Raw genomic sequence first — 26461 nt, forward strand, 5'->3', positions numbered from 1 at the left:
GAATGTGGCCTAATGCCCTTAGGCACTGGCTTGTCATGGTGTAAATAGCAGAAATGAATGCAGTGGCCTATCCACTTTGAAATAGTCTGCTTTGAGATAGCCTTTCCTTGTGAACCTGCAGCATATGCCACTAGTAATTGCTCTGTCTTCCTGAAAACTTTGGTTCTGTCCAAGTAGAATCTAAGCTGTCTGTGTACGTCCAAAGAATGCAGAATTTTCTCCCCATTGTTCTGTGGGTTTGGATAAAAAGTTGGCAGATGAATAGTTTGGTTAAGAGCCACACTGGACACCACCTTAGGCATAAATGTTGGGTTTGTCCTCAGAGAGACCCTGTCTGGATAAAAAATGATAAAAGGTTCCACAGCCATGAGTGCCTGTAGCTCTGAAACTCGTCTTGCAGAAGTTACTGCTAGGAGCAGAGCTGTTTTCCAAGATAAAAACTTTATATCAGCAGTAGCAGCTGGCTCAAAAGGAGGCAGGGTGAGTTTTTCCAAGATATTGTTGAGGTCCCATGCCGGTATTGGTGCTCTCCTTGGAGGCCTTAAATTTTTGGCTCCTCTGAGATACTGCTTTAATAAAGGATGAGAAAAGATTTGTGGCTCTGTATTGTAATGAGCCGAAATGGCAGAGGCATGAATTTTAATTAATGTAAAAGATAAGCTTTTGTCCAGCATCTCAGTTAAGTATTACAAAATCTGAGGCATATTTGATACAGCTGTATCAGTTCCTTGTGCCTGGTTCCAAGCACAGAATCTCTTCCATTTTCCAGCATAAGATTTTCTAGTACTAAGCCTTCTGGCTTCCAAAATGACATCCATCACAGCTTTACTGAGAGGTGTTGTTTGTATTACTACATTATCCACCATGCTGCCAGGTTTAAAGTACTGAGTTGGCTGTGCAGGATCTGATTGTTTTGCTGGGACAGTAGATGAGGAATTTGAAGTAAGATCCAAGCTGGGCATTGAGACAAGTTCCTTAGGATTGGATACCAGTACTAGCGGGGTCAGTCTGGTGCAATCAAGTGTCATTTTTGGCTTTTCCTGTCTGACCTTTAGGAGTACCTTGGGGAGGAGAGGCAGTGGAGGAAAGGCATATACTGATAGGTTTTTCCAGCTGAAAGATAGGGCATCCACTTTCAATGCTTGTTTGTGATAAGTCCTTGTGCAGAATCTTTTTAGTTGGTAGTTGTGAGGGGAAGCAAATAGATCTATCTCCGGGCATTCCTATTTCCTTGTTATCATGCTGAAGACTTGTGGATCCAGCTGCGTGGGGATCCGTGAGGTTTCTGCTTAGTTCGTCTGCCAGAGTGTTTTCCTTTCCTGGCAGGAATTGTGCGCCTGCAGATGTACTTGGGAAGTCACTGCTGTGTCCCACAAAGTCATGGTTAGTCTGCAAAGGGGGTAAGAACATGTGCCCCCCCTGCTTGTTTATATACCACATGACCATGGTGTTGCTTGTCTTTATCAGTAGTTGTCCCGTATGAAGTTGGTCCTTGAAGGCTGTCAGGGCATTTTGGACAGCTAGCATCTCTTTTTGATTGATATGTAGATGCATTTGGTTTGAGGACCATGTGCCCTGAATGCATCTTCCTGCCATGTGGGCCCCCCAGGCATAATCTGATGCATCCGTTGTTAGTGTCTGCCTGGCTGGGGGTAATGTGAATGGCTGTCCCTTGTTCTGGTGACAAGCCTTCGCCCACCATCGAAACTTCTGTTGCAGGCAGGGAATGAGAGTAATCATTGTTTCCAGGCTGTGGCAATGTTGAGTCCAAACACTTTTTAGGTACCACTGAAGTTTCCTCATATGCAGTCTTGCATATGGCATTAGTAGGATGCAGGATGCCATGAACCCAAAGCCTGCAGAATTTTTCTTGCAGATAACTGGGCCTTTGTTTCCAACATTTTGAAATAGGTAGTCAGTTGCCTTTGTGTGTCTGGCGTGAGATAAGCCATCTGGGTAGTTGTATTTAAGCTTGCACCCAGGAATATTATCTCTTGTACTAGTTTTTATTTCTTTTCGTTGACTGTGTACCCTAGGCATGTTAGAAGTCTTTTCACGAACGCCAGATGCTGTAGAAGAATGTCCTTGTTCTCTACTTGAATTAGACAGTCGTCCAAGTAAGGATATATTTGTATTCCTCTTTGTCTGCAGAATGCAATTACTGGCACCAGGCACTTTGTAAAGACCCTGGGCGCAGTAGATAAGCCAAAAGGCAGTGCAGAGAATTGGTAATGCGTTGAGCCTGCCTTGAATCTGAGGTATCTTCTGCATGATTGTCTGATTGGGACATGCAGGAGTGCCTCTTTTAGGTCTAAAGTCACAAGCCAAGCATTCTTGCCCAGCATGGGCAAAAGCTGCTACAAAGTCAACATTTTGAATTTTGGTATATCCAGGAATGTATTCAGAATAGATAGGTCCAGTATTGGCCTCCAGGCCTAGTCCTTTCTGGGTACCAGGAACAGTCTTGAGTAAAATCCTTGCCCCTGCTCTTGCACTGGTACTTGTTGAGTGGCCCCCATGTCCATGAGGGATGAGACTTGTTTTTGCTACTCTGCCTATTGATTTTTTTGCCTTTGGCAGGGTATGGAAATGGAACTTGTAGCCTTGTGACACTATATTTAGAACCCACTTGTCCTGGGTTATAATGTGCCAATTTTGAGAAAAAAGTGCTAATTTTCCTCCCCTAAAGGTGCTGCCAGGAGATAAGTGCTTGGTGTAGGCAGGGGGAAGTCATTGGGACTGTTTCCTGTATAATTGTGATTTGTCTTCTCCAACTTTGGAGGTAGAAGCACCCCACTGCTTTGACCTGTATGAACCTTGCGCCTGGGATTTGCCTCTAGGGCGTCTGGATCTGCCCCTTTGAGGTCTGTCTGACACAGGAAAGGACCAATTCTTTGTAGGCCAGTGTCTACTAAATCTAGGTGGCTGTACTTGTAAAAAATCTTTGACAGTTTGCATAGATTTAGCTTTGTCCTTCATTTTCTTTAACACCTCTTCTGCCTTAACCCCAAACAAAGAAACATGCTGTAAAGGTGCATCTAATAATTTAACTTTGACATGATCAGGCAGATTTTGATCCTTTAACCAAGTATGCCTCCTAATTACAGAACCCGTAACTGCAGCCCTGCAGGAGGCCTCCAAAGAATCAAAACCACATTGTAAAGTATGTTTTCCAACTTGTTCAGCTGCATGCAATAAATCCTGCATTTCCTTGTTTTCTGCACATTCAGAGTTAAACAACATTTTCTGTTTAAGCAATGCCATGACATGTTGCTGATATTTGAGCATATGAAACTGAAAGTTTAAGGCCCTTATAGCCAAGGTAGCAGAAGTGTAAACCTTTTTTTCCCCATCTATCCAGTGCCCTAGAATCCCTGTCAGAGGGGGTAGGGTTTTTTGCAGTGGAAGTCTTAACTCCTTTCGGACCCTATGAAATAGTTTCTGGGTCTGCAGCAGGGTTTTAAAAAGGAATTGATGAGAGTCAGGAACCCTGTAATATCTGTCAGGCTTAGCAGGAGCTGGAGGTAAGGAGTCAGGGGTCAGACTAGACTCGGAAAATACATCATCTACAATGTCTAACACAGGTGGAATGGCTAGAGGCCTGTGCTGAGGTAGTGAAAGGAAATCTCGGAGCCTCTTTTTAGATTCTGAAAAATCTTGGCTCTCCCAGTGGAAGTGCTCCCTCATGGTATGCAAGGTTTCCCCGAAAGAATAGTCCTCTGGAGGAGAAACTGAAGGTATAGATTCTTCAGCATCAAAATCCTCATGGGGGGAAGAGAATATTCCTGATCAGAAGAGGAATCAGAAGAAATAGAAACCTGATCTGAAGATTCACAGTCAGTCTCTTGCCTAGGCCTCTTAGGAGGGGGATGGGAACCCCTGATCAAGGTAATCAAGTCTTCGGCCATTTTGAGCATCTGTTTTTTGGGCATAGAGGCCTGTCCACGTGGCTCTTGAGTTTGTTTCTTTGCTTTAGAAGGTGCTTTAGCCTTTGCCTTTGAAGCTGAAGTCGGTTTAATGTAAAGATGTTTAGGTCTGAATACACCCTCAGAAGCCGGTGCCTGCTCAGCGGCTCCAGACCCATCTTAGGGAATAGTGTCCGAGGCTCCAATACCTTGAGTTTCCAGCGGCATAGCCGACTCCACGTGGGAGACAGTAGCGGCCTGCGACTCTAAATTGGGGGGCGTCAGCAGCTTTGAAAGCACCTCACTGAGAACCGGCGACTGGCTTAGGAGAAGCTTCATCGTCGGTTTTGGACCTTGGTTGTTCATCTCTCTCTTTTTCTTTGCATTTTTTGTGAACTCCAGTAGTCGGATGGCTATCACTCGACATTTATGGATAATTAAACCAGCGTCCAAAACAGTTTAAAGCAAAATCATACTGAAGCTTTATGCCTAATAGTGCGTTGGTTAAATCTAGCACAAAACCGACAACCAGAAATGTTGTGATCAGGGCCTAGGCAAGGAATACAGTAAGAATGAAAGTCCTTATGAGGTATTTGCTTTCCACAAGAAATACAATTATTAACTTTTTCTGACGTCGGTCTGGAGCAAGAAAAAAGTTAGCTTTATTGAAGACTTCGGGTCTGAAACTCGAACACAAAAATCTCAGGAGTCGGCCGACCGGCACTTGCGAACTGCTTCTGCTTTGGGCAAGAAAGACTGAAGAAAATGGCGTTGGCTGCTTCTTTTATACCCCTGACGACAGGGAAGGGGCGACAGCAGCCAACGCAGGACCCAAGACTTTGGAATTCAAGCCGACTGAGGGCAACCTGCCAGCAGGATTATCCAAATATAATGACTGCAACAGTGAAACACGAAAAACATCTGTGGATATAGCTTCCTCAAAAGTTGGCTTTAAGAGCCCCTTAAGGATCAATTTGTTTCTTCTTTCTTGTAAAACCCTGGCACTAAAGGAATGACAGAATGTACAATCCTCTTGCAAATAAACAGCTCCAAGGCAATTAACACAGATGACATGACCATAAGTGATACACATCTTTTGTGAACACTTCTGGCATTTCTTGAAGCCCGAAGACTTACGTTCCCTCTCCTTTGGGTCTTTGGACATTTATGATAAAAGACCATAATCGAACAATGGAAAGTTCTAATTACTAAAACTAATGCAATATAGCTAACTACAACAGGAAAACACTGAGCAGACAGATAAACAAGGGAAGATAATAGGGCCTCTACTAAAACGGCCCTAAATCCCAGAAAAAATGGCACACAAGCCCTCTAACTAAAACGAGCGAGGAGCTCTCTAACTTAAATGAGCTACTATTAAGCTAAACGACAAGACACAACAACCACTATAAGGAATACAGCAAGGCCTACAAAAATGACGTCCAAAGGGAATGATACTTATAAAAAATCTAGATACATAGTTAGCATTTGAACTAGTAGAACTGCAATGCTAGAAGAAACATCCACTATAATATATAAAGAGATTAAAGGTCTAATAAAGGTAATAAATAGAAAAAAATGTTAACAACTTAGCCATGGCCAAGAAGAGCGCATCCAACCTCGTAAAGCAGCAAACGAGATCTGGAGAGTTACACCACTGCATTATGGGATACCTACTTGCCACGAGCCAAGTTTGAGTCATTCAGCTGTGTATTTAGCCGAGTCGGAGCCGAGAATAGGCTCAGAACCCATCATTGTAAGAACTCTGTACCCATGAACTACCACATAGGCAGCAATCTACTTAACACCGAATGCGTGATGAGACCTTGGGACCCAGGTGGACAGTAGTCTCTCCTTTGATAGTCACATTGCCACAGTAGTCAGGCAGTCCTTCTACATGGCACACCTCATCATAAAAGGGTTCTCATCCAGGAAAAAAAGAGGTCATTGTTCCCCTCTACTTGACACTCATTAGACCCATTATAGAGTACAATGCCCCTTTTGGAATGTACCTCACAAGACATCTGCAGCAGCTGCAAAGGCCACAGAAGTACCTCACAAAGAGGATTACTGGTCTCAAACAAATGCCTTACACTGACCGCCTCAAAAAACTCCAACTTTACTCCGTAGCATATCGCCTACTCTGAGGTGATCTCTGCATAACATATAAAGTTTTGTCAAACCCAGAGCTGTTGGACATGCTATGCCTAAAGAAATCCCAATCCTTCCAAGCTACAAGCTCTAGGGACCTAAACCTTGTCACTACAATAAAAAGGACAAGCTGGAGGGATAGATTCCTGTTCCAGAGACTTCCTACACTCTGGAACAAGCTACCCATCTATGTCAAGCAAAGTTCTTCATTAGCACTCTTCAAGAAAAATCTTTTTTATTTTATTTTATTATATTATATATACACAGGCATACATATGTGTGTGTGTGTGTGTGTGTGTGTATGTATCTCTCTCTCTCTCTCTCTACATACACATATATATATATATATATATATATATATATATATATATATATACATATATATATATATATATATATACATATATACACACACACATACACATACACACACACAGACATACGTGTGTGTACATATATATATATATACACACACACACACACACACACACACACACACACACACATATATATATATATATATATATATATATATATATATATCTACAGATTCACTTTATAATCTCGAAATGCTGAAATGTCGAATTTCAATAGATTGAGACCATAAAGTCGAACTTACAGAATAGCGAAAGTGCATAACCGTGAATCTGGATATGTTGAATTCATGGTTATGCTTCAACGGTATGTGACATGGAGTGTATATGTGGGTGGTGTGTGGATTTAGGTGGAATTTAAGGTAAGTGACTAGTTTGTAAGGGTTTTGGGTAAGTGTTTGAGTGTATGTGAGTGTGTTTGGAATTTGTACGTGTGGGTTAGGGTAGGCAGGTAAAAGTATGAGTGTTTATTTGTTGACTGTGGTGGTGTTTGTATGTATATGATGTGTGTGTGTGAGGGACTGTAGAATGTCTGGTGGTGAGTTTACTGTTTGTTGCAATCTCAGAGTTAGAATATATAAGTAGGGGGGGTGTGGCGGCATAGTGTAGGTTTGTATATGTGTGTTATGTTTGCGTTTTTTTTTTTTTTTTGGCAGTGTGGGTAGTGTAGTGTGGTGTGGTGTATGGTGTGTTTAGGTTCAGGATTTTAAGTTTCACAGTTTTGGGCGTGCGGTGTTGTGTGGGTTCGACTTTATAGTCTCGATATACTGAAATTCGACATTTCAGTATTTCAAGATTATAAAGTGAATCTCTATCTACACACACACACACACATATATATATATATATATATATATATATATATATATATATATATATATATATATATATATATATATATATATATACACACATACACACACACACACACACTTTTTGTTGATGGTAATGAAAGCATGAACAATGATGCAGCACACAGTCAAGGGATCTTGTGTGCTAGCATCAAAACAAATTCTCTAGAAAATGATACTTCATTTCTACAAAGGCAGCAATGAAATAATAAACAGAAGGCAAAAAACACATTTCTGCTTTGCTTAAGCAAAACGCTTTGGAGGCCATGGCAGTAGAAATGTAATTAATGTAGGGAAAAAAAAAAGCTGAATAGTATAAAAATCCTAAAATAACATTGGACACTGATGTTTGTCACCAGCGGTATGGGCATTAACAATGGGATGGGTACTGTGTCAGCAGAGTACAGATGGGAAGCTGTATACAATTCAGCACCATTTGGCAGTATTATACTCTATTACTTTTTACTGACAAACAAAATACTGCTAATGCAGGCTAAGCTGGGGCTACTCTGACTTAACACAACAAAAAGGCTGTAAACAATTAATGCAAGTGTGGCTCTTACCTGTCACTAGGTGTCAGTTGACACCGCCTTACATCTGGTAGGGAGATTACACCTAGCCTCTTGTACTGGCCATCACCAATAGAACGTGACACTTCTAGAATGCCCATTACACGACCATCCCTATGGGGAAAAAGAAGTTTATAAGCATACCTTTTATGAACCAGGAAAAAACACTAAAAAGCTACAATTTTTTGACAACAGAGTGGCTAACATATAGGCTTAAACTACCCAAATAAAACTTTCAGAAATGCAAAATAATTTTGACACCTGAGCACGTCCTGTTAAGAAAACATCGCACAAACTACACTGTGAAATGCGCTTACCCAAAGGAGCACAGTCTGAAACTCTGTTGTAATGGAAATGTCTCAAGAGTCAGCATAAAGACTTGAGTACTAAACAACTGACCATGGAATGGACAAGTCAGCACAGCTGTGTCAGGCACTCATCGTAAGAGCATGTGCAGACATCATAAACAGGAGAAGGAGTAAATAAACACTCAGGTAGATCTGTTACAAAAATCATAAGTGTCCATGTTGTCATCTAAAGCTTCCTTAAAAGATTTGAGACTAGAAACCAGAAAACTATCCCTGGTAGCCTGTTCTTTTACCGAACCATAACAAGAAGTTATGTACTCACCATAACGTTCGATGTACGTAGTTCATCTCGCCTCACATTCTTACCCGTGGGTTCAGAGCCGAACCTCGGCTCCGACTCAGCCATACTCTAGCTCGAAGTCTTCAATTGGCTCGTGGCTAAGAGGTATCCCATTCTGCAATGCGCCTATCCCCAGATCTTGTTTGCTGCGAGCTCACATACACACACACAAACACACTGAGAGGAAGAACCAACTCAACACATCAAGAAGGAGTGCTGAAAACAGAGACTCGACCTCTAGGTCCTCCAGGAGGGGGTAGGTGGGTGGGTTAGTAAGAATGTGAGGCGAGATGGACTACATACATTGAACATTATGGTGAGTACATAACATCTTGATGTTATGTAGTCCAACCTCGCCTACATTTATACCCATGGGATAGCGTCCCTAGCACCTAGACTTTGCGTGGCTCACTGGAAAATACTCCTGAGCACTGTGGAACCAAATGAGGATCCGCCCCTTGATACAAGATCCAATTTGTAGTGATTAATAAAGGTGTGAGGAGATGCCCAAGTAGCTGCAGCACAAATATCATCCATAGACATCCTAGCCTGAAAGGCAGTAGAAGTAGACACCGAACGTGTAGAATTAGCCTTTACTTTAAAGGGTAATTCCTTCCCGTTTGAAGTATATAGATGAAGGAAATGCAGCTAGAAATCCATCTGGACAGAGTTACTTTAGAAACTGAAGTCCCTAGTCTATTGTCTGAAAACGAGACAAATAGTTGATCAGATTTCCTAAAATCTTTTGTTCTATGTAAATAGAAACGCAATTGTCTGCGGACATCTAGCTGATGAAACTTAAATTCTGCCTTGTTAGAGAATTCAGGGAAAAACACAGGCAACTCGATGGACTTGTTGAGGTTGACCACTGAAGCAACCTTAGGCATAAAGGAAGGATTAGATCTTAGCGAAACCCTATCCTTGTGAAATACCAAGTAAGGGGGCCGAACTGATAAAGCTTGGAGTTCAGAGACCCGCCTAGCCGAAGTGATGGCTATCAAAAAGACTGTCTTTCAAGACAAAGATTTAATGTCACACAGGTTGCCTCGGGCTCAAAAGGAGGTGAGGTAAGCTGTTATAACACAAAATTAAGGTCCCATGGCATTACAGGATCAAAGATTAGAGGCCGAAGTAGCATAGTCACTTTCAGAAAAGCCCTACAAAGTGCGCCATTAGATTGGGCTCATTAGCAACATGAAAAGTAGAAATGGCTGCCAAATGCACTTTGATAGTTGCTGCAGCTGATCCATGGCTAATCAGTTGAGAAAGAAACTCTAAAACTGATGAGATGGGAGCTGTATAGGGATCAATCTGCCTTTTATGAGCCCAAATGGAGAATCTCTTCCACTTACTGGAATAAATCTTCCTAGTAGAAGGCTTGTGGGAGGAAGACAGAAATATGAACCACCTCCAGTGAAAAATCATGAAGCCTGACTAGGGACGGAACTGGAGCAGCCATGCTGTCAACCTGAGGGTCTGAATGGAGGGGTGGAACTGCCCTGATATACGAGTCAACAGACCTGGCTCTGGGTCCAGAATCCACGGATCGTCCATTAGATAAGGGTGAAGAAAAGGAAACCAGATCTGACGAGGCCAGTGTGGTGCACTCAGTATCATTTTGCTTCCCAAGGACTGTGCTTTCTGAATAACCTTCGTTATAAGGGGAATTGGAGGGAAGGCACAGAGAAGACCGGAGGACCAATCGTGAACTAGAGCGTCCCTGGGTGACTCCCCCTTTGGGGGAATAAGGGTGAAGTGGCTGCATTTGGTATTGAGGGGGCTGGCAAATAGATCACAGCAAGGCTAACCTCATCTGCAGAACATCCGTTCCGCCACTTGTTTGTTCAGGGACCACTGGTGAGGCATCAGAATAGCTCTGCTCAGCCTGTCAGCAATCATGTTGGACTTCCCTGGTATGTGCGTTGTCACTAGAAAGCGCCGGGAAGATACTGCCCACTGCCACACTCGAAGTGCCTCTCTGCAAAGGGGATACAACCTGGTTCCTCCCTGTTTGTTCAAATACCAGACCACTGACATGTTGTCCGAGTGGATTGCAATTGTCCCATGAGGAAGACAGCTTTGAAGTGCTTGCAACGCTAATAGCACCGCTCTCATCTCTAAGACATTTATATGCAAATGGATCTTGTGTTCCTGCCACCTGCCTTGGACTGTCCTGCCGAGATAATGCCACCCCCACCTGATCTGGGAGGCATCTGTGGTCACAGTGGCAATTGGAGAAGGAAGAACGAAAGGCATACCCACATTGAGATTGCTGGTCTGAAGCCACCAGCGCAGATCCTGCTTGCACCTGTCGGTTATTACAATAAGATGGGAGAGCAGGAGATGCTGAAGAGACCATTGGGCAAAAAGTTGCCACTGAAGAAGCCTCATGTGTAGTCTTGCAAGAGGAACTATCATAATCGTGGCAGTCCTGGTCCCTAACAACTTGAGGACCACTTTTGCCTTGACCTTCTTCAGTGGTAGTAGAGCGTAGACCTGCTGCTGTAAAACCTGAATTCTCTCTTCTGGCAGGAAAACCCTCATGAGCACCGTGTCTAATTCTGCACCAATAAAGGTAACACGCTGCGAGGGCAACAATGCAGACTTTTCCCAATTCAAGGTAATTCCCAGACTTTGGCACAGTGCAATAGTGGCATCCCTGGTCTGTAGTAATAAATGCCTGGTGGTGGCAGACAGGAGCCAGTCATCCAGGTATGGAAACACATGGAATCCCAGAGGTCTCAAGTGAGCCGTTACCACTGCCATGCATTTGGTGAACACCCTGGGGGCTGTGGTGAGACCAAAGGGCAGGGCGCGAAACTGAAAATGACTGGCTCCCAGCCGGAAGCTTAGATGACTTCTGGATGCCCTGTCCATTATTTTACATGGTAGTAAGCATCCCTGAGGTCGATGGAGCACATCCACACATCTTTCCCTAATAACGGGAGAACTGATTGTAACGTGACCATGCAGAAGCTGGACTTCTCTACATGAAGGTTCAAATGGCTGAGATCCAAAATGGGTCTCAGGTCCCCTGTTCTTTTCGGCACCAAAAAGAATCTGGAGTAAGTCCCTAAACCTACTTGGTCTGAGGGGACGGGCTGAATGGCTCCTTTTAACAGCAACTTTTGAACTTCTAAGGTTGCGGAATACCTTTGACTGGGTGGGACATCTGGGATTCTTTTGCTTGGAGGGGGACATGAAAGAAGGGGATTATGTCTAATACCCACTTGTCTTGGGTGATGTCTCGCCAGGCTTCTGGGTATAGAGAATTGCGACCCCCGAATGGCTCCAGAGACGCACAGTCGGGTCTGCTCTCAGGAGCGCTGGTAGGGAGAACCACGAAAGGAATCACTGTCCCCCTGGTTAGGCGGGCCTCCTCTGCCTCTAGGGTGGCATCTACCTGAATTTCCACCCCCTTCTCTGCCTCTGGAAGGGGAATCACTCTATGCATCATGAAAAAACCTCTGCGATTTTCTGAACCACATATTCCCACCTTTCTGGCCCTTGGGATAAGGTCTAGAAGGCATGGAAAAACTGACTCCCACGGCAGACAGGGTTTTTCCTTCCTGCTCGCACCTAGTGAGAGTGTCCTTCACCTTAGTCCCAAATAAGGATGAACCATCAAAGGGCACGTTGGTGAAGGTAGACTTGAAAGCCTCCTCAAAGTTGCACAAGCGCATCCAGAAGTGTCTCCTAAGAGAGAATCCGGAACCTGCAGCCCTGCACGCTCCATCGGCTGCGTAAGAGATCAGCCTCATGGAGGAGTTGGTAATAGAATTTAGGGTAGACATTTGAGCATTGACTTTCTGAGCCACAGCATCAGAAACGTTACCCTGTAGAGAATCACCCAACTCCTTTAGGAGATCTCTCTGGAGCAGTGTAAAATGTGATAAATAGTTCAGGGACTGCAGGATAAAGGCCGCTGAAGAGAACATACGCTTCCCATACCTGTCTATAGCCCTGACCTCCTTGTTAGGGGGATGGAAGGTAGATGAAGTTTCTGCAAGTTCCTTCTTGGTGGCTGCTGCCACAACCATGGCAGCTATCAGGGGGAGCGGACAAAAACTTGCTGGGTCTCCTAGGGACCGGTTCCACAGTGTCTGGAGTTTCCCACACCTTTTGACAAACGAGGTCCAGGAGCTCGTCGAATGGGGGAGAAACCCAAGAGGCGGAGGGTTGGGACCCAAAGGCCTTCAGGAACACAGACTCCTCCTCAGAAAAGCTTTTAGATGGCCAGTCGCCTCTCTGTCTCAGTATTTCCAAGATATCTGAAAAAAAGATATCGTCAGAAGACGACTTGGGGGACCCCCTCTGACTCCTCAAGGTTGGTGTCAGATGTGAGAGACTCATTTTGGGAGTCAATGTGCTTCCCCTTGCACACACTCTTTCTGGGTGGCTCCTCAGGTAAAAAATCCGGGGAGGCCTCAGAAAGCTGGGGACCACTCATGGAGGTATCCTGCAGCCTTAGGTCTCCGCTGTCCCTAGAGAGAGGGTAATCAGATACTGATATCGGTGCTGGAGAGGGAAGAGTGTTGGTGCCGTAAGACGCGGCTGACGACCTGGCCAGCACACTCCTCATGATCTCGAAAGCTGATCCCCCTGGCTCCGAAGCTCGACTAACCGCAGAAGACACCCTCAGAGCTGAGGAGATAAGATCCGAAGTCGATGTCAGGTCCATGCTCACGAGCCGAAGCGCCGAGAGGAAGGCTCGGAGCCGAAGATCAACCCGATATCTCCCTCTCAGCTCTGACCGGCGAACTGTGAATCCTGGACCCCGTAGACGGTGCTGATGGGGTCGGAGTGGCAATCAGAGCAGAGATGCCAGAAGGGGCTACTGGAACCGACCTTGAGGCATCAGACGTTACCGACAGATCTGGCTCCGAAGAAAGGTCCGGAGGAGGAACAGCCAAAGATGAAGGGAGGACGGGCTCCGGAGACGACTAGGCCGGAGCCGAAAGCAATGTAACCAGCACCGATGACTGGAGCAGTTTCCTCACCACTCTATCGACATAGTCATCGGAAAGTGTTCTAGAGGACATGGTAGGGTATCTGGATCTCCCTATAGAGGGAGACCTATGAGTCGGAGAAACCGGTCGAACAACTGGAGACCGGCTCCAAACTGGCAAATCGGTCACCGGCTCCAATAAACCTGGAGCCAATGTCAACATCATCGATGCACTGTCTTCTGTCGGCCCCAAAGCCAGTGGAGCCGAAGAAGCAAATGTAGTTCTAATGATTTTCTCCGGCAGCTCCGAGGAGACTGACGGAGCTGGAGAGTGTTTCTTGGAATATTTTTTTGTCCGTCATTTTGTCCAGTTTGGAAGGAGAATACCTGGAACTGGAAGACCTCTCCAAATCCTCTTCAAAGGAAGGTTTCAGCAATCCCCTTAATATTAGCTTGTTCTTCCTCTCTTGCAGCACGCAAGGGCTGAAAGCGTGACAGAACAAGCAGGATTCCTGTAAATGAATAGTCCCCAAGCAATACACACACACACACACACACACACACACACACACACACACACACACACACACACACACACACACACACAGTGCTCATCTGTCAAAGACATCTTGTTGTTACACTTAATACACTTTTTAAAGCCCGAAGGCCTGTGCTCTTTAGAATCATTAGACATGTTAAAGGCAAGAACACACACACACGAGAAAACGGTAGGGGCACCTTCACCACAGAAAACAACAGAGCGTGGGAAACTAGAGCCTCTAACTTAAACGGCCTAGAGAACGCGGGATAACCACAGGGAGGACTAGGTCCTCTAAGTTAAATGGGCCTAGCCCAGGAAAAAAAAAAGGGGAACAACAAACAGTCACACAACAAAGAACCCGCTAACAGAAGGGAACAACCTGCTACACAACAAGAACAAAAAACAGGGGAGGACTAGGTGCTCTAAATGAAACGGGCCTAGCCCGTAAACACCAAGGGAAAAGGGATACCAAGAAAGTTCAACTGAACCGTCAGAAGCAAAACACACACAATAGCTATGAAAATAGCTTTTGGAGCTACTAAGTTGAAAAATAATTAGAAAAATTGTACATAGCCACGGTCAAGAGTGAGACCACATCTGAGTTGTACGAGCGGCAAACGAGAACTGGGGATAGGTGCATTGCAGCCACGAGCCAATTGAAGACTTCAAGCTAGAGTATGGCCGAGTCGGAGCTGAGGTTCGGCTCCGAACCCACAGGTAAGAATGTAGGCGAGATTGGACTACATAACATCTAACATTCTTTCACTTAAGTAAATAAACTCAAACGGTTACTCCTTAGGTCTATGCAGTGTGTTCATCTTTCTAGTCCTAGTAGCAGTCTGTTGTTCAGCGAAATTTAAAATATGCCAATCATAGGATAACAACAGTCTAAACAGCTACAGCACTTCATAATTAGAAAAGATGCATACCCCTGCCACTTTTTTCATAAATTGTTTTTGGACAATATTGGTCATTATATTACACTTTCCTTCTGTATACAATATTACAGTTACAAACTTGGCAAAACAGGTCACATCAGGGTGGTAAAAAGGGAATGGACTCCTGCAAGAGAAAATGCATTGATTTTACTTCCAGCTTTGTATGCAAGCAAATCAACTTGATATCTATTAAAACTAGGTAAGTCTGTTTGCTAGACAATGTCATTCCAGAAACCTGCAGCTGCAACCTCTGCATTACGCACCATCATATACTCTGACTTACTTACATTTACTGTAAAGCACTTACTGATGGGATCGCTTAACCATTGCTATAACTAATCTAGCTCCTCATACATTGGACGATATGCTGAGTTAATATACTACAAAGTCATCTACACACTGTTCATGTCAGATTTGTTTTGGTGCGACATACCCCCCCCCCCCCAAATCCAAACAAACTTCTACACAGCATTGTTTAAAAAGGAAGGTGCGTTAGGGGTATGCAAATATAAGGAAACTTTATAGTTACAAGAGTTATTCAAATAAAGAAGGGCACATGGATGGTGAGGCTAGAGATGACATGATATCAAGGTGGCAAGAGATCATACTGCAGCAAATTATACCTCATAACAGCATCAAGTAAAGCAATTATGTTTCACTCGTATGACTGTGGAGAGCGTAACGGACTAGCAGTTAGGGGCTTTAACAGTTCATAAGGAAAAGCATTTGTCAAATGAAATTAAAAGTTATGTACTTACCGCATTGCCAGATCTATGTTGCCTTCTTCCATCCTTCTTAATCTGTGGGTAGACTGGATCTGAAGACAGCCTTGCCAAATTTTCATAGTCAAAGCTCCATCTCCCCCTTCCATAATGCCCTGCATATCTAATGCTCCTCATATTGAGTACAGCTTATCACACTAGAGTCATATCAACAGGACCCGCCCCCCAAAATGAAAAACAAGGGAAAAGCCAAGCGGTCTCATAAAAAACTTTGGACCAATCTGCAAAGTCTGTCAGGAATCACAACTAGCAATGACAATTTGGCAGGGGATTGGGGGAGGGATGGATGGTTGAGATGGAAGAAAGACGACAACAAGGATCTAGTATGATGGTAAATACAAAACTTTCTTATTCAATGTTGTCTTTTCTGTGCATCTCAATCTGTGGAGCAGATGCCACAGACCAGCAGCTAGGTGATATTAGAAGAGAATATTTCTCAATATGGTGGCGCCAAAACAGTTCCTGGATCTGGACTGAATGTGTGGCAAGTATTAGACCATATAGCTACTGCACAAATCTCATCCAAGGATGTGTGTCTAAAGAAGGCCGGTACAATGAGCCTTAGTTAGGCTTACTGGGGAAGAACCTGGGCTTGCATGGAATAAATAAAGGAAATGCAGTCAGAAAGCCATCTGGACAGGGTCACTTTAGACACTGGTTTTCCAAGCTTAGAATTAGAAAAAGATACTCAATTGATCTGATTTTCTGAAGTATTTGGTTCTATCCACATAAAATCTCAGTAGTTGCCAATGAAGGTTTTAAACGATGAAGCATACATTCACCTCTGTTACTGAAGATGGGAAAGAAAACTGGTAATGGAATCAATTATTCTGAGGCCACCTTAATAAGAAAGGCAGGACTGATCTGCAAGGAAACTTGCCTTTGTGAAAAACAAGGTATGGGGATATGCTGATTAAGGTCTGTAGTTTCAAAGCTCTCCTGGCTGAGGTTACTGCAGCAGAAAGTGTCTTCCAAGAGAAAAACTTTAAGTCAAGAGTAACAGAAGGTTCAAAAGGGCCCTAATCAACACTTACAAAAGGGGCAAAGCCCACAGAGAAATGGAATGTTACACGGGGGGCCTGAGCAAAAAGGTACCTTTCAAAAATCTTTGGACAGTCTCAGTCAGGCAATCAAAGTTTGCCATGACTGATATGAAAGTTTAATATGGCCACCAGTTGGACCTTAATGGAGGAATAGTTAGAATCAGAATGGAAAAGACTAGCTAGAAAAAGTACAGTTGTGTACACTTACCATAAATGTAGATGTTCGAGTGTATTCACTGTTGCAGTCATTACATTTGGATAATCTGCTGGCAGGTTGCCCTCAGTCGGCCTGATTAACAAAGTCTTGGGTCCTGCGTTGGTTGCTGTCCCTTCTTCCATGACGTCAGGGGTATAAAACATGCAGCCGATGCCATTTTCATCAGTTTTTCTTGCCTCAGATGTCAGGTGCCCCCCAAATGGGGATATATATATATATATATAAATACATAATTTATAATACAAGCAATATACCTCCAATCAAAAGCAAATACACCAAAAAGGCTTTTAAGCATATTAAAAGAAAGGAGCGGTATAGTAAGAGAAAAAAACAGGGAGATGGAGGGTGGGTAACCAGGACTGCAACAGTGAATACACTCAAACATCTACATTTATGGTAAGTGTACACAACTGTACTATGCTCTTCATGTTTCACTGTTGCAGTCATTACATTTGGGTAGATTCCCAAAGCTATGGTTGGGAGGATGGATTTATACAGAATTAGGAGCAGCTATAAGGCCCTGCAGGACAGCAGTGGCAAAGCCAGCTCTGGATTTAGAGAAGAGAGGTAAATGGTAATGTTTGCTGAATGTATGATCTGAGCTCCAGGTAGCAGCTTCTAGAATGTCTCTGATAGGAACCCCTCTGAGTACGGCTTCAGAAGTAGATGCAGCCCTGGTGGAATGGGATCTGATCCCCTTGGGGACAAGTTTACCATGGCGCATGTAGCAGAAACAAATACAATGGCTTATCCATTTGGAAATAGTCTGCTTTGAAATAGCCTTACCCTCTGCCCCTGCAGCAAATGCCACCAGTAGTTGTTCAGATTTTCTTAGAGATTTTGTCCTGTTTAAGTAGAATCTTTGTTGTCTGTGTACATCCAATGAATGCAGACTCCGCTCCCCCTTGTTCTGTGGATTTGGGAAAAAAGTCTGATTCAGAGCAACACTAGATACCACTTTAGGCAGAAAGGATGGATTGGTCCTGAGAGTCACTCTGTCCAGATAAAAGATAATGAAAGGTTCCACTGCCATGAGAGCCTGTAGTTCTGAAATCCTTCTAGCTGAAGTAACTGCTAAAAGGAAAGTGGTCTTCCAAGAGAGAAATTTTATGCCAGCAGTAGCAGCTGGTTCAAAATGAGGTTAGGTGAGTTTCTCCAAAACAAAATTGAAGTCCCGTGCAGGAGTTTGTGCTCTCCTGGGAGGTCTCAAATTTTTGGCCCCTTTGAGGTACTGCTTTAGCAGGGGATGAGAAAAGAGAGGAGGCTCTGTATTGTAATGAGCCAAAATTGCAGAGGCATGGATTTTTATAGAAGAGAAAGATAGGCCCTTGTGAAGCATCTCAGTTAAATATTGCAGAATCTGAGGAATATTGGGCATTGCTGTGTTTATTCCTTGTGCTTGGTTCCAGGCACAGAATCATTTACATTTATCAGCATAGGATTTTCTAGTACTAGGCCTTCTAGCCTCCAAAATGACATCCATCAGAGGTTTACTGAGAGGCGTAACTGGTGAAATTAGTTGATTAGCCATGCTGCAAGATTCAGAGTTTGGAGCTGAGTATGCAGAATCTGATGGTTCTGCTGAGACAGTAGATAAGGTGTCTTGAGGCAGGTACCACGGAGGAAGGTGTGACATACTGCATAGAAGCGGGTACCAGTGTTGGCGAAGCCAGTCTGGAGCAATCAGAATCATGTTCGGTTTTTCTTGTCTGACCTTTAGTAAAACCTTGGAGAGCAGAGGCAGAGGGGGAAAGGCATAGACTGATAGGTTTTTCCAGCTGAAGGATAGAGCATCCACTTTCCAAGCTATTTTGTGATTGATTCTTGTGCAGAATTTGTCCAACTGATAGTTTTGGGGAGAGGCAAAAAGATCTATGTCTGGGCTCCCCCATTTTCATGTCAACATGCTGAATATTTGTGGATCCAGTTTCCATTTGTGTGAGTCCATAAGATTTCTGCTTAGTCTGCCAGAGTATTTTGCTTTCCTGGCAGGAATTGAGCTTGTAGATGTATTTGGTAAGTCAAGGCTGTGTTCCACAAAGCCATGTCTAGTCTGCAAAGGGGGTAGGAATGGGTACCCCCCTGCTTGTTTATGTACCACATAAATGTGGTGTTGTCCGTCTTTATCAGTAGTTGTCCTGGATGAAGAAAGTCCTTAAAGGCTGTCAGAGCATTCTGTACAGCTAGCATCTCTTTCTGGTTGATATGTAGGTGCATTTGATTTGGGCTCCATTCGCCCTGAATGCATCTCCCTGCCAGGTGGGCCCCCCCAAGCATAATCTGATGTGTCTGTAGTAAGGGTTTGGGTGGCAGGGGGTGGAATGAATGACAGTCCTTTGTTTTGGTGACAGGCCTCTGCCCACCATAGGAACTCTTGCTGCAGGAACGGAATGATGGGAATCATTGTTTCCAGGCTGTGACAATGTTGACTCCATAAACTTTTTAGGTACCATTGAAGTTTCCTCATATGCAGTCTTGCATATGGAATTAGTAGAATGCAGGAAGCCATGAACCCCAAGGCCTGCATAATTTGTCTTGCAGAAAGCTGGGTTTTTGTGGCCACTTGTTTGAAGTAAGTCATCAATTGAATTTGTTTTTCTGGTGTGAGGTAAGTCATCTGGGCAGTTGTACTCAAGCTTGGACCCAGAAATATAATTATTTGAGAGGGTACCAGTTGTGATTTCTTTTCATTTATGGTGTTCCCTAGACAAGTTAGAAGCCTTTTTACAAACGCCAGATGCTGTAGAAGAGTTTCCTTGTTTTCTGCCCGAATTACAATCGTTCAGATAAGGATAAATATGAATGTTTCTTTGTCTGCAAAATGCAATTACTGGTGCCAAGCACTTTGTGAAGACCCTGGGTACAGTAGATAAGCCAAAGGGCAGTGCAGACAACTGGTAATGCAAATAGCTTGCTTTGAAGCAGAGGTATCTTCTGTAAGATTCCCTGATTGGGATATGCAGGTAAGCTTCTTTTAAGTCTAGAGTCACCAACCAGGCATCCTTGCCTAGCATAGGCAGTAACTGTGTAGAGTCAGCATCTTGAATTTTGGAACGTCCAGGAATGTATTTCGAATGGATAAGTCCAGAATTGGATGCCATAATTTGTCTTTTCTGGGTACCAGGAAAAGTCTTGAATAAAAACCTTGTCCCTTTTCCTTTTGTGGTACTGGTTGAATAGCCCCCATATTCATAAGGGACATAACTTGTTTCTAGGCCTCTGCCCACTGATTTATAGGCAGATCTGGCCATCCGTTTGGGATAGGCAATGTGTGAAAATGAAATCTGTATCCCTGGGATACTATATTTAAAACCCACTTGTCCTGGGTAATTAGATGCCAATTTCATGCATGAAGTGCCAGTTTTCCACCCAAAGGGGCTGGCAAAAGATAAGTGTTTGGTGATGGCAGAGGAAAGTCATTGAGACTGTTTACCATAGGGAGGTGCCCTGCTACTTCCAGATTTGGAGGTGGAGGCACCCTATTGTTTTGTTCTGCAAGTAACCTTGTGACTGAAACCTGGAGCCTTTGGAGTGTCTGGGTTTGACCTGAGCGGCTCTGGTGGGTACTGGAAAGGACCAATTCTTAGTAGGCCAGTGCCTACTGAACCTAAGCGGCTGCACTTGTAGGAAATATTTTACAGTTTGCATACATTTAGCTTTGTCTTCCATCTTTTTCAAAACTTCTGCTGCCTTATTACCAAATAGACTGTCCTGTTGTAAAGGAGCACCCAACAATTTTTCTTTAACATGATCAGGCAGATTTTGCTGAGGAAGAAGAAGAAAATCCCTAAGCTTCTTTTTAGATTCTGAAAATTCCTGACTCTCCCATTGAAAATGTTCCCTAAGGGTATGTAAAGTTTCTCCAAAAGAAAAATCCTCAGGAGGAGAAGCAGAAGGGATGGATTTTTCTGCATCAAAGTCATCATAAGGTGGAATAGATAATTCCTTATCAGAAGAGGAATCAGAAGAAATGGAAACCTGATCTGATGATTCGTAATCAGTGCCTTGCCTAGGCCTCTTAGCAGGAGGGGGATGGGAGCCCCTGATCAAGGTAATTAAATCCTCAGCCATTTTGATCATTTGTTTTTTAGGCATAGGGGCCTGTGCACGTGGCCCAAGCGTCGTTTTTTTGACACAGAAGTTGATTTTGGCCTAGGTTTTGAAGATGGTGTCGGTTTAATATACAAATCTTTAGGCCTGAAAACACCCCCAGAAGCCAGTGCCTGCTCAGCGGCTCTGGACCCATCTAAGGTAGAGACATCCGTGGGTTCAATAAGTGTCTCGCGGCATACCGGACTCTGAATGGGTCTCAGTAGAAGCCTGCAAATCAAAAGTAGTGGGTATCAGGGGCTGCAAACTGGCAATTGGCTTAGGAGAAGCTCAGTCGTCAGTTTTGGACCTCGACGGTCTGTCTCTTGTCTTTTTCTTTGCGTTTTTTGTGTATTCCAGTAGTTGGATTGCTAACCGACGACATTTCTGGATAGTTAAATCTTGAGCCAAAATATTTAGATGCAAAAATATACTGACGCTTAATAGTGCGTTGATTAAATTTAGCACAAAACCGACAGCAAGGCACGTTGTGGTCAGGGCCTAGGCAAGGAATTCAGTACAAATGAAAATCCTTATGAGGTATTTGCTTCCCACAAGTAAAGCAATTATTAACTTTTACTGACATCGGTAAGGAGCAAGAAAAAGTTTCCCCAACAGGGTACTTAGCTTTAGGTTGAAGACTTCAGTTCTGAAACTCGAAAACGAAAATTTCAAGAGTCGGCCGACCGGCACTTGCGAACTGCTTCTGCTTCAGGCACTGCGTGGCAAGAAAGACTGATGAAAATGGCATTGGCTGCATGTTTTATACCCCTGACGACCTGACGTCATGGAAGAAGGGACAGCAACCGACGCAGGACCCAAGACTTTGTTAATCAGGCCGACTGAGGGCAACCTGCCAGCAGATTACCCAAATGTAATGACTGCAACAGTGAAACACGAAAAACATCTAAGATAGCATCTAAAGGGGCTGAGAAGGGATCAAACACATATACAAAATCTTCTCCATCTTTCCAGTACAGAGCTTCTGAGAAGAGGAAAGAATATGCACAACTGTCAGGGGATACATGGGGCCTCTGGCTATCACTGGTACTGGAGGAAACAAGCAGTCAATTTGAGGGATTTTTACAGTCAGGTAAGGCTGACTGATAGGGAGGATATCAGATCTGGAACTAGGTGTTTCAGATGAGACCACATGAAGGGGAACCAAACTTGTCTGGGCCAGAAGTGGGAAGTGGGAAATGGGGATCACCATCACATTGCAACGAGCTGCCTTCTGCAAAAAAACTGATTATAAAGGGGGTCAGGTAAGTGTACAGGGGACGTGGAGCCAACCATGTAGCACAGCATCTCCTGGTGACTGTCCCTTGAGAGGCATCAGAGCAAAGAAGCTGCTGTATTTGATGTTGAAAGGTATTTCAAAGAAGATGCAGCAAGGCTGCAACCAGCAGCTGAAATTGCAAGCTGCCACTGATGGACTGAGGTAACACTTGTGAGGCATCGCAATGTTCCTGCTGAGACTGTTCTCTACGATGCCAGATTTCCTGGGTACATGTTTTGCTATCTGAAAACACTGACATGACAATCAATTGCCAAACCCTCACAACCTCTCAAACACAGGAGGTAATCTCAGGTTCCACCTTGTTTATGCACTAAACTATGAACATTTTGTCAGTTTGGATCATTATTAGATACTTGGGGAGCAGGTCTTGAAAGGCCTGCAATGCTAGGGCTGCTCTCTTCTCCAATACACTGAAGTGCAGGAGGGCCTCTGATGAATACCAGAAACTTTGGACCATCTTCCCTTCGAAGTTGCCCACCCCACCTTTCCAGGAGGGAAGTGCCAGTAGTTACCCTAGCCAAGCACTAAGAAAGAATGAAGGGACAACTTAAAGTGACTTGACTGGATGTCAGCCACCAAGATACGTATCACCGTCAGACATTGGGGACATGAATGGGAAAGTGCTGTTAAGGCACAACTGTTAAGGGGTAATCCAGGGCATGAATATTATTGGTTACTCCCTGGTGGCTAATGTTCCCCCATCTCCATATCACAGTTATCCCTGGTGGCTGGTGGTCCCCCATCTAATGCTGTAAAACAGTGATGGCAAACCTATGACATGCATGTTAAAGGTGACACGCCATGATGTTTTCGGTGATGTGCTGATTTACCAAAGAAAAGTACAGTTTTGTACCTATCATAAATGTAGATGTTAGAGTGTAAACACTGCTGCAGTCATTACACCTGGGTTATCCTGCCGTCAGGCGGTTCCCCAGTCGGCCTGAGTTCCAAAGTCTTGGTCCGGCGTCGGTTGCTGTCGCCTCCTCCCTGACGTCAGTGCGACAGGGGTATATAAGATGCAGTCGACACAATTTTCTTCAGTTTTTCTTGCCCCAGATGTCAGGTGCCCCCAAATACGTAGGCAATTCAAATTGCTAGTAAAAAATACAAAAGAAAAGCAAACAACCATTTTTAGTTACCAGCAAATACTCCCCATGGGTAATAAAGGGTAGATGACCTAGGTAAGTACCAGAAAGTAAGAGGGGAAGGAGGGAGGGTAATCTGGACTGCAGCAGTGTTTACACTCGAACATCTACATTTATGGTAGGTACAAAACTGTACTATGTCCATCGTGTTACACTGCTGCAGTCATTACACTTGGGTGGAATCCCAAAGCTGAGGTAGGGAGGCTGGATCTATAAGGCATTAGGGGTGGCTATAAGGCCCTGCAGTACAGCAGTGGCGAAGCCAGCTCTGGATATGGAGTATAAAGGCAAATGGTAATGTTTGGTGAAGGTATGCACAGAACTCCATGTTGCTGCTTCCAAAATATCCTTGGTAGGTACTACTCTGAGGTAGGCAGTTGAAGTGGCTGTTGCCCTGGTGGAGTGAGATCTAATGATACTAGGTACAGGTTTCCCATGGTGGGTATAGCAGAAACGTATACAGTGTCCTATCCATTTTGAAATAGTCTGCTTTGAAATGGCTTTTCCCTGTGCTCCTGCAGCGTATGCTACCAATAATTGCTCAGATTTTCTGAAAGCTTTGGATTTGTCCAAGTAGAAGCGTAACTGTCTGTAAATGTCCAAAGAATGTAGTAGTCTCTCCCCCCTTTGTTCTGTGGTTTTGGATAAAAAGTTGGCAAGTGAATAGTTTGGTTTAGAGCCACACTTGATACCACCTTTGGCATAAATGTAGGGTTAGTTCTTAAAGACATCCTGTCCTGGTGGAAGATGAGGAAAGGTTCCATTGCCGTTAGTGCCTGTAATTCTGAAACTCTTTGTGCTGATGTTATTGCCAGTAGCAGAGCAGTTTTCCAAGAGATGTATTTTAATTTTGCTGTGTTAGCTGGCTCAAAAGGAGGTAAAGTTAATTTTTCCAAAACAAAGCTGAGGTCCCAAGTTGGTGTAGGTGCTCTACGGGGCAGTCTTATGTTTTTAGCCCCTCTGAGGTACTGTTTGAGCAAAGGATTAGAAAAAAATTGGTGGATCCGTGTTGTAATGAGCAGAAATAGCTGAGTTGTGGATCTTGATGGATGAAAAGGAGAGGCCCTTGTCCAGCATCTCAGTTAACTATTGAAGTATCTGAGGAATGTTTGGGACAAGAGGGTCAAGGCTGTGCGTTTGGTTCCAGGCACAGAATCTCTTCCATTTAACAGAGTATGCTTTCCTGGTGCTAGGCCTTCTGGCCTCCAGAATGACATCCATAACAGCTTTGGAGAGAGGCATTGCTTGCTTGACTAAGGAATTTTCCATGCAGCTAGATTTAAGGTCTTTAGCTGGCTGTGAAGTATCTGATTGTTGTGCTGTGTCAGCAACTGTGGGATTTGAGGCAAAATCCATGGTGGTTCTTGTGCTAAGTTCTTTAATATTGGGTACCAGTGTTGGCGTGGCCAGTCTGGTGCAATCAGGATCATCTTTGCTCTTCCTGCCTGGCTTTTATGAGTACCTTTGGAAGGAGAGGTAAAGGAGGGAAAGCGTATACTTGTAGTTTTTTCCAGCTGAAAGAGAGGGCATCCACTTTCCATGCTTGTGGATGGTAGCTCCTTGTGCAGAATTTCTGTAATTGGCAGTTCATTGGGGAAGCAAACAGATCTATGTCTGGGCTCCACCATTTTTGTGTTATCATTCTGAATATTTGTGGGTTCAATTTCCATTCGTGGGGATCCATGATGTTTCTGCTTAGGTCGTCTGCTAGTGTCTTTTTCTCTCCTGGCAGGAATTGTGCTTGCAGATGAACTTGTTAGTTTAGAGCTGTGTTCCACAAGGTTATGGCTTGTCTGCAGAGGGGGTAGGAGTGTGTGCCCCCTTGCTTGTTTATGTACCACATAACTGTGGTGTTGTCTGTCTTTAGCAGTAATTGTCCTGGATGCAGCAGGCCCTTGAAAGCTATAATAGCATTTTGTACAGCTAGCATCTCTTTTTGATTGATGTGGAGAAGTCTTTGCTCTGTGGGCCACTCGCCCTGGATACATTTTCCTGCCATGTGTGCTCCCCAGGCGTAATCCGATGCATCTGTTGTCAGTGTTTGCCTGGCTGTGGGTTGAGTGAAAGACTGTCCCTTATTGAGGTGACAAGCTTGTGCCCACCATCGAAACTCCTGTTGTAGGCAAGGATTTAGTGGTATAACTGTTTCCAAAACTTTGACAGTGTTGAGACCATACACTCTTTAGGTACCATTGTAGTTTCCTCATATGCAGTCTGGCATATGGAATTAGTAGCATGCAAGATGCCATGTAGCCCTATGCCTGCAGAATTTTTCTTGCAGGGAGTTGGGTCTTTGTTGCCAATAAATGAAAATATTGAGTCAGTTGTCCTTGCTTGTCTGGCGTGAGATAAGCCATCTGGGCCATTGTGTTCAAGCTGGCTCCCAGGAATATTATCTGTTGTGAGGGCACTAGTTTTGATTTCTTTTCATTTACTGTGTACCCCAGGCAACTTAACTTTTTTACGTACGCCAGATGCTTTAGTAGAACGCCCTTGCTCTCTGCTTGAATCAGGCAGTCGTCCAGGTATGGATAAATTTGAATTCCTTTTTGCCTGCAAAATGCAACTGCTGGTGCCAGGCACTTTGTGAAGACCCTGGGCGCAGTAGATAAGCCAAAGGGCAGTGCAGAGAATTGATAGTGCATTGAACCAGCTAGAAATCTGAGGTATCTTCTGCAGTTTTGTCTGATAGGGACATGCAGGTATGCCTCTTTGAGGTCCAAAGTCACAAGCCAAGCTTTCTTGCCCAGCATGGGAAGAAGCTGCTGTAGTGTCAACATCTTGAATTTCGGAACGTCCAGGTAAGTGTTTAGTGGAGAAAGGTCCAGAATGGGTCTCCAAGCTTTGTCCTTTCTGGGAACCAGAGTGAGTCTTGAGTAAAATCTTTGTCCTTGTTCCTGTGGTGGTACCTTTTGAATAGCTCTCATGTCCATGAGTGCTGTAATTTGTTTTTGAGCCTC

The 26461-nt window shown here is 44.1% G+C and overlaps 1 protein-coding gene across 1 annotated transcript in view; it reads right to left on the bottom strand.

The window, feature by feature from the left end:
• LOC122801582 (ILK associated serine/threonine phosphatase) overlaps positions 1-26461 on the bottom strand; it is a 1071836-nt gene that overhangs the window by 355651 nt on the left and 689724 nt on the right. Inside the window, exon 10 of the mRNA XM_044071026.1 lies at positions 7845-7964. Within this exon, the coding sequence (XP_043926961.1) occupies positions 7845-7964 (120 nt within the window). The remainder of the gene's footprint in view (positions 1-7844; positions 7965-26461) is intronic.

Source organism: Protopterus annectens, chromosome 5.part0, assembly GCF_019279795.1.
Source record: "Protopterus annectens isolate FY-2018-M chromosome 5.part0, PAN1.0, whole genome shotgun sequence".
Lineage (NCBI taxonomy): Eukaryota > Metazoa > Chordata > Ceratodontiformes > Protopteridae > Protopterus > Protopterus annectens.